This window comes from Parambassis ranga, chromosome 2 (genome assembly GCF_900634625.1).
Source record: "Parambassis ranga chromosome 2, fParRan2.1, whole genome shotgun sequence".
Taxonomy (NCBI): domain Eukaryota; kingdom Metazoa; phylum Chordata; class Actinopteri; family Ambassidae; genus Parambassis; species Parambassis ranga.
In genome coordinates this window covers 45,547,124-45,556,625 of record NC_041023.1, presented here as the reverse complement: position 1 = coordinate 45,556,625, position 9,502 = coordinate 45,547,124, and the positions used below count along the sequence as shown (strand labels likewise).

Genomic DNA, 9,502 nt, shown 5'->3' with positions numbered 1-9,502 from the left:
TTTTTGTACGACTCTTTTTCACTGTGTGAACACACCTTGACTGTTGATGTAATGTCCACTCATACAGTAATAAACTGCTGCATCTTCAGCCTGAACTCCTCTGATGGTCAGAGTGAAGTCAGTCTTTGATCCACTGCCTGAAAAACGATCTGAAATCCCTGATTCTCTGTGATCTGCCCAATAAATGAGCAGTTTAGGAGCTGCTGGTTCTTTCTGTTGGTACCAGTGTAACAGATCTTTACCACTGCTGCTTCCAACAGCAACCTGTGGTCTGACTCTACATGTGATGGTGACGGTGCCTCCTGGAGCAGATCTCTGTGCTGCAGACTGAGTCACTGTGACCTGTCCTCTGGACTCTGAGGACACAGAGACAGAGACATAAAGCAGCGTCTTCACGTCAGAGGGACGGATGTTGACAGAGGACTTTGATTCTCTGGACTTTACCTGTGAAGCAGCAGCAGAGGAGAGTCCAGACCAGGACGCAGGTCAGAGTCATGTTTCTGATGAGGAGGGTTTGTGCTGTGATGAAGGACAGCTGTCAGTCATCCAGTGTTCAGCTGTCAGGACTATAAAGTCTGTCAGAGCACTGGAGCATGCTGCTGCTGATGCAAAGTGGCTCTCTATGGAAATGAACAGACAGTTTCAGGAGCATCAGCTCCATCTAGTGGGCGGGAGTGTGTTACTACACCCTATAATGTTTAATGTCTCCAGTGCAGATGATGGAAGTGATGAAGATGAGGAGTCTGTGCTGATATAACCTTCATGTAAAATCCACCTTTGTGGTTCAGCTGCAGTGGTTTCCTCTCAGACAGACTCTCTTTATTATTCTCCTCCTTTGACTTTCACTTCAGCTCAAACAACATTTATTGATTCAAACACAAAAACAGCTGAGTGGATGAAAAAGTCTTTATTGTGATGAAAGAATAGAAAATGTGACAGAGACAGAGAGTCACAGAGAGCAGAGAGAGACTCAGGACTGGGAGCACTGGTTTGTGCTCAGTGTGTGTGTCACTGGATTCTGGGAGCCCTGCCTGGCCTCACAGGTCACAGAGCCCGCCGTCCTCCACTGGTCCACAGAGAGCCTCAGGGTGCTGCTCCAGCTGTAGCGCCCGTCGTCCTGCAGCAGCGCGGTGCTCCGGCTCTGCTCCGAGCTGTCCCTGTTCTGTTTGTCCACCTTCCAGGACAGGGTCCAGTCAGAGGGGAAGCCTCTGTCAGCCAGGCACAGCAGCGTGGCCTGGCCCTTCTGCAGCTCCTCTTTGGAGGGGGGCAGCACCGTCAGGGAGGGGGGGACTGGACCCACTGGAGGAGGAGGAGGAGGAGGAGACAGAGAGAGGACATGAAGACAGAGAACAGAAAGTCCAGCTGCTGGTCCTCAGAGGGGAGGAAACTGCTCCTCACTGTTTCACTTCCCTCTCTGAGCTCGGTAACCACGGCAACAGACAGGCATCACTGCTGAACCGTGGCAACAGACAGGTTTCAGTACTGAAGGTAAAAAGCTCCTGAGGGACATGATGATGGTTCTAATGAGGATTTGAAATGTTTCCAATGTTTAAAAACACATTTTACACAAATGATTCCAACAACATTCAACAATGACTACATTTAAAATACTGACATGTGTTTTCTTTCAGGTTTAAACTTTCTCTGTGTATCAGTCATGAGCTAAACAGCCTCCAACAACAAGAACAGATCGGAGTCATCCAGTAAAGACTCAGTTCATCCACTGTGAGCTGAACACATGTTGTTTCTGTGGGTTTGAGCAGCAGTCAGAGGTTCTTACAGTCGACCTCCAGTCTGGTTCCTCCACCCAACGTCCACCACAGAGACACAGACTGATGGAGGCGTCCTACAAAAACCTCTGACTGCACACAGACGGGCGCTCCGACTGTCTGACCGAGCTACACTCCTCAAAATCCAGCCGTTAGAAGCAGAAGCAGTCAGCCCCCTCTGAACCATCCTCATGGGTTCAATTCAGCACAGTCACTTTTTACAGTCACTGTGTGTTTGAGCACCAAGAAAATTCAACATAAAGACTGAAAGATGGTTTTTATTTGTTCTGTCTGATCAGAAACGGACACAACAAATAAGAATTAGTCTGAAATGAAAAGTTTCAACTTACCTCCAACATCCAGTCTGGTTCCTCCACCGAACGTGTACCACAGTGATTCAGACTGATGGAGGCGTCGTACAAAAACCTCTGACTGCACACAGACACACACTCTGACTCTGAAACACTGTGTCTGTCACACTCAGCTGATCAATGTGCAAATCAATGAAACACACCGACTGAAGATTCTGACATCCATCACTTTGTTCTGATTGAAAAACATATTGATTCCTGATCAATGATCCAATACAGTGATTGATCCATTGATCAGCAGCTGATCAGACCGATCCCTGTTCATTTCCATAGAGAGCCACTTTGCATCAGCAGCAGCATGCTCCAGTGCTCTGACAGACTTTATAGTCCTGACAGCTGAACACTGGATGACTGACAGCTGTCCTTCATCACAGCACAAACCCTCCTCATCAGAAACATGACTCTGACCTGCGTCCTGGTCTGGACTCTCCTCTGCTGCTGCTTCACAGGTAAAGTCCAGAGAATCAAAGTCCTCTGTCAACATCCGTCCCTCTGACGTGAAGACGCTGCTTTATGTCTCTGTCTCTGTGTCCTCAGAGTCCAGAGGACAGGTCACAGTGACTCAGTCTGCAGCACAGAGATCTGCTCCAGGAGACACCGTCACCATCACATGTTCCACCAGTCAGGATGTTTTCTATAATGGTGCTGCTTACCTCTTATCCTGGTACCAACAGAAAGAACCAGCAGCTCCTAAACTGCTCATTTATTATGTAGATCAGAGAGAATCAGGGATTCCAGATCGTTTTTCAGGCAGTGGATCAGACTCTGTCTTCACTCTGACCATCAGAGGAGTTCAGGCTGAAGATGCAGCAGTTTATTACTGTCAGAGTTTTCATGTAATCAACAGTCAAGAAGTGTTCACACAGTGAAAAAGAGTCGTACAAAAACCTCCCACAGCTAAAGAGGAACTGATCAGCAGCTGCACTCTAACAAAGGTTTGAATAAAAACTGCAGCAATTTACTCTGAAAATACAACAATTCATATTTACACTGAATGAAAATCATTTTCAAACATCAGAGTGAACCTCTGTCGGCTGATCAGTTCATTTCACACACAATGAAACTAGCGATCATTTGAAGCTCTGTTAGCTCATGTTGTGTCTCTGAGTTGTGTCAGATTGTTGTGTTCTGCTGGTTTTGTGTATTTTTGTTTTAATGACTTCAACCTAATGATCCCAGTTGTTTGTTTAAAGGCTGCAGCAGAGGAAAGTATTGATGAACTACAGCCTCTGATCTATGTGAATGTAGCCCAGTGTAAAAATGAAAGGGAGTTAAATAAGGTGAACCCGCACTGTTCAATGAAAGCATGATGTGGTGGATGAAAACCAGCTGAAAGTAGCTTCATGAATCCAATCATAAATATATATCAATAATATCAGTAAATGGGCAGGAAATGGTTAACTTATTGATGAAGATAATTTAGGATTAAAAGGTCGATCAATGTAGAAATAAAGCTGCAAGAATAAGCTGTGAAAACTGAAGTGATCTGAATAAGAGGTCATTACAGACTGAGCCTTTATTCTCAGCTGCTCTGTCTGATTGGTTACTGCAGCTGTCAATCAGTGTCACCTGCAGTAATTGGTCAAGCTCCGCCTTGAAGCGGGCTGGGTGTATTTCCTGGAGAGGAGGCCATGGCCGCTGTCATCTCATTTCTTCTCCACAGACCGAGGACTGGTTCTTCAGGCTCCACGCTGAACTGTGAGTTAAACCAGTTGAGTGTTACTTTGCTGAGGAAAGAGACTTTATCCACAGGTCGAGTGTTTTTCAGAGATCTGGGAGAAATGTAAATGAATGAGTTGATGTTTTGGGGAGAAGGCCAGTTAGAAGTGCCGAGTAAGGTTGTAAGGTCAAAGTAATGTTCACAGTATTTACAGAGGGAGCAGTTTATTTCAAAGGGCTGTAATTTATCATGTGTTTACTGGCTCTGTGTTTACCAAAGGTAAAGTATTGTTCTGTACACGGGGTCAAAAGTTCAGTCAACATGTGTTGAGTGTTTTACAAAGAGTTGTCTGTGATCAGTGATTTAAAGTGTGTCTAAGGAGAAAACATCTACTGTTAAATTGGATAGAGTAATCTGATTACCAGCAGAGTATCATGAGGTCACTTCAATAGGTAAACCTTGGTGGCAGCTAGCTTACACACTGAACCCTAACACCCCATCATTCCAGCTGAGGGTGAGGTGACTGAGTCTAAGGTCACAGAGAGCGGTGGGTGCTACATGAAGAGCAGCTGGTAACCCTTTGTTGTCCGAATCAGCATGAAAGTTATCATCATGAAACACAAACACTCATCATGACGACACTGAGTGACGGCCCTGGGCCTGCTGGATGATTTGCCTCCAGGTTGGCTCCTCCTACCTGGTTGAGGGATTGATCTCACCTGTCTGAGTCTGTGTGAGCAGGTCTTTGTAGAGATGGCTCTCTGGCCTGCTGCTGGTTCCTTGCAGTCCCTCTGCTGGACTTTGTGTGCTAAGAACTGTGCCTGTGTTGGTTTTTGTGTTGTCTGTGCAGATGAAGTGCAGGCCATAAATATACATATGCGGACGGAATCGCGGAATTGGCAGATTAAAACGGAATTTACATTTTAACACAGATATCACAGAATTTGACATAATTTGACTGTAGTGCTGTTTTTGTGTGTAAGAGGAGCGTATGTCCGGGGAAAACTGCACGGAGGGAAGCTAATCCGGGTGGCACGAGAACCCCCTTCCACAGACTGAGCCCCTCCCCTTTCAAAACACTGTAACCAAGGCGAAGCGGCAAATACCTGCCATGCACCAGCATGAGCGGTTATTCAGCTCTGTGTCTCATGTCTTGGATGAAAAGAGAAATAGACTTTGCTGGGGCGAGGCAGAGATGCTTATCTTTAAATAAAAACATGCATCTTACTAAAAAGTAGGCGAGAGATACAGCAGGTGACCTATGTGTCATTAATGTTCAGAAAAGGAAGTCCGCTGTATGGGACTGTTCTTCCTGAGAGGCCGATTTTTTACTTGTCTTTTAGGATTTCTTTGTTTTATTTTCTGCATTTTATTGCGCAAACATGGACCCACTCATTAAAGTGCTCTAAGGAAGCTTAGAGCACTTTAATTCAACACATGCTGAGGAACATGCAGTCTTCTTGTGTGGACTCTTCTTGCTGAACTTAGAGCTTTTCAGTGTGTGTGAAATGAACTGATCAGCCGACAGAGGTTCACTCTGATGTTTGAAAATGATTTTCATTCAGTGTAAATATGAATTGTTGTATTTTCAGAGTAAATTGCTGCAGTTTTTATTCAAACCTTTGTTAGAGTGCAGCTGCTGACCAGTTCCTCTTTAGCTGTGGGAGGTTTTTGTACGACTCTTTTTCACTGTGTGAACACAGCTTGACTGTTGATTACATGAAAACTCATACAGTAATAAACTGCTGCATCTTCAGCCTGAACTCCTCTGATGGTCAGAGTGAAGTCAGTCTTTGATCCACTGCCTGAAAAACGATCTGGAATCCCTGATTCTCTCTGATCTGCTGCATAAATGAGCAGTTTAGGAGCTGCTGGTTCTTTCTGTTGGTACCAGGATAAGAGGTAAAAAACACCAATATAGCGAACATCCTGACTGGTGGAACATGTGATGGTGACGGTGCCTCCTGGAGCAGATCTCTGTGCTGCAGACTGAGTCACTGTGACCTGTCCTCTGGACTCTGAGGACACAGAGACAGAGACATAAAGCAGCGTCTTCACGTCAGAGGGACGGATGTTGACAGAGGACTTTGATTCTCTGGACTTTACCTGTGAAGCAGCAGCAGAGGAGAGTCCAGACCAGGACGCAGGTCAGAGTCATGTTTCTGATGAGGAGGGTTTGTGCTGTGATGAAGGACAGCTGTCAGTCATCCAGTGTTCAGCTGTCAGGACTATAAAGTCTGTCAGAGCACTGGAGCATGCTGCTGCTGATGCAAAGTGGCTCTCTATGGAAATGATGGAAAGCTGGTTCGCCTCTCTCTCAGGCTGGCTGCAGTATTTTCTTCTGTGTGGTCATCCAAGGGTTTGGAGGAAGGCGGGCGAGGAACAGAACCCAAGCTGCTTGAGGTCAAGTGTGAAATATCCACAGTCAGTGATTATTTGGGGTGCAATGCCCGGTGCAGGTGTTGGTAAACTCTGCTTTCTCAAATCCAGGGTCACCGCAAAAGTGTACCAGAATGTTTTGGAGGACTTCATGATTCCTTCTGCTGAGGATCTGTATGGAGATGCAGATTTCATCTTCCAGCAGGACCTGGCCCCCTCCCATACTGCCAGGAGCACCAAAACCTGGTTTAATGCCCATGCCATCACAGTGCTTGACTGGCCAGCCAACTATATCAGCCCGCTGACCTGGCTTTTACTGACGGTGGCCTGATCCTCAGTGTTCAGTCCAAGAGAAGCTCACAGATAAACACTGCTGCTGAGCACAGGTCATTTCCATGAACGGAACACTGTGCTGTTCTGTCTGAACTGAATCACTGTGACGAAGTAATAATGACTGATTCATTCACCTGATGAACATGTTAGAGAGAAACGTTTGATAGACCTACACTCATGTCCCTGTGTGTGTGTGTGTGTGCGCACAATGTGCACCTTTAGGTGAGGGCAGGGTTCTAGTCATTGAGATTCTGCCTGCATTATTTTACAGTAAGTTGGATTCTAGTGTTGGGTTAATCACATGTCTGTTGGTATTGAATGGTCAGTCTATGCTGTTGCCTGATTGCACTCTTTGCTTGTTTGTGTTACTAGCATGAAGTTCAGAAGCACCAATGTTTTCAAGAAGAAATGGAAAATTGGATATGAGCCGTGGGTTATTAAAATCAGCAAGTTTTAAATAAGTTTTAATGAGTGTGTGTGTGTGTGTGTTCACTGAAGTGTGTCACTGTGTGCAGAAGCTGCAGCAGTCAGTTCCTGTTCAGCTGTGGGAGGTTTTTGTACGACTCTTTTTCACTGTGTGAACACAGCTTGACTGTTGATTTCATGATAACTCTGACAGTAATAAACTGCTGCATCTTCAGCCTGAACTCCTCTGATGGTCAGAGTGAAGTCAGTCTTTGATCCACTGCCTGAAAAACGATCTGGAATCCCTGATTCTCTTTCATCAACTCTGTAAATGAGAAGCTTTGGAGCTGCTGGTTCTTTCTGTTGGTACCAGTGTAAAATATCTTTACCACTGCTGCGTCCAACATAAACCTGTGGTCTGACTCTACATGTGATGGTGACGGTGCCTCCTGGAGCAGATCTCTGTGCTGCAGACTGAGTCACTGTGACCTGTCCTCTGGACTCTGAGGACACAGAGACAGAGACATAAAGCAGCGTCTTCACGTCAGAGGGACGGATGTTGACAGAGGACTTTGATTCTCTGGACTTTACCTGTGAAGCAGCAGCAGAGGAGAGTCCAGACCAGGACGCAGGTCAGAGTCATGTTTCTGATGAGGAGGGTTTGTGCTGTGATGAAGGACAGCTGTCAGTCATCCAGTGTTCAGCTGTCAGGACTATAAAGTCTGTCAGAGCACTGGAGCATGCTGCTGCTGATGCAAAGTGGCTCTCTATGGAAATGAACAGACTGATGATCTGAAAAAGTCTCAGTGTTGATTTTTACTCTTTAAAATGTTGATTTTAATTGTGTTCTAAAAACATACAAAGTGTTGTTATGCAGAATTATGAAGAATTATCATGAAGCTCATTTTGACAGGAACTCTGTTCTGCTCAGCTGTTTTATTTTCTCCTTTAAACTTCATGTAGATGTGGACTGCTTCAGCACTGCTGTCAGTGTCAGACATCATTCATCTTTTTCAGACCTTAATGATCTGTTTTTGTGTTGTCTCTTTTATTTATATACCACATTTAATGTCACAAACACAGACTCAGTGTGTCTGTCAGTTACACTCAGAATCTGAATATAATTCATATTTATTATAAACATAAACCTCAGAGTAATAATATTTTTTATTGTAAATATGAATTGTTGTATTTTCAGAGTAAATTGCTGCAGTTTTTATTCAGACCTTTGTTAGAGTGCAGCTGCTGATAAGTGGGAGATGGTTTTTGTACGACTCTTTTTCACTGTGTGAGTGGGAAGCTGTTGTGCTGCTGACAGTAATAAACTCCTGAATCTTCAGTTTTCAGTTTGTAAATGAGGAACGTCTGAAGAACCATGGATGCAGTAGTTTTATGTGCAGTGTTGTTCAGTGGAAATGCTGCCGGTCTGATATACGAAGAAAAGGTCTCCATCCTAAAAATCAAGTGCCATCACTCGACTAAACACAGAGAACAGTATCAGAATCAGAATCGTGTTTATTGCCATGTAAGTGAAGGGGGTTCACATTACTAAGAATTTGCCTTAGTGATTGCTGCATACAAAGAACATATAATAATTAACATGAAATAAGATAAAAACTAAGATAAAATTAAGTAAATAAACTAAAGTAAGGCTAAATTTACATGACAGACATGGCGTAACAGACATACAATGAACAGAACATAAAATACTTGGCGGATGTAATGGTAAACATAGACCCTTATATGATCGAATGGAACAGTGTAATAATGTAATAATGTAGCAGGTACCACATGGGTCGGTGAGGTGGTACTAGTGTGCAAGTAGTGCAAGTTGGAGTAAACAGTGCAAATAGTCATCATTGTGCAGTGACTATACTAAAGTGACCTTCTGAAGACAGTGCAGAGCAGTGCATTAATTACAGTTTAACAGTCCAACAGCAGAGGGGAAGAAGCTGTTCTTGTGGCATGAGGTTCTGGTCCGAATGGACCGTAACCTCCTGCCTGAGGGGAGTGGCTCAAAGAGTCCGTGTCCAGGGTGAGAAGGGTCAGCTGTGATCCGACCTGCACGCCTCAGAGTCCTGGAGACGTACAGGTCCTCGATAGATGGCAGGCTGCAGCCGATCACCTTCTCAGCAGAGCGCACAACACGCTGCAGTCTGTGCCTGTCCCTGGCAGTGGCCCCAGCGTACCACACTGTGATGGAGGAGGTGAGGATGGACTCAATGATGGCCGTGTAGAACTGAACCATCATCCTGGCTGGCACCTTGAGTTTCCTCAGCTGCCGCAGGAAGTACATCCTCTGCTGGGCCTTTTTGATGAGGGAGCTGATGGTGAGCTCCCACTTGAGGTCCTGGGTGATGGTGGTACCCAGGAAGCGGAAAGAGTCCACTGTGGAGATGGGGGTATCTGTCAGGGTGAGGGGGGGTGATGGAGCTGGCACTTTCCGAAAGTCTACTGTCATCTCCACTGTCTTCTGGGCATTCAGCTCCAGGTTGTTGTCAGCACACCAGGACACCAGACGGTCCACCTCCCTCCTGTAGGCAGACTCATCCCTGTCTGAGATGAGTCCAATGAGGGTGGTGTCA

The 9,502-nt window shown here is 45.3% G+C and overlaps 1 gene segment (V, D, J or C); it reads right to left on the bottom strand.

Annotated features, from left to right (window-relative positions):
- Nucleotides 1–892: 892 nt before the first annotated feature.
- LOC114449878 (Ig kappa chain V region Mem5-like) overlaps nucleotides 893–9,502 on the bottom strand; it is a 30,380-nt gene continuing 21,770 nt past the window's right edge. The window contains 2 exon segments of the V gene segment in view: nucleotides 893–1,299; nucleotides 2,120–2,154. Coding sequence covers nucleotides 971–1,299; nucleotides 2,120–2,154 — 364 coding nt within the window.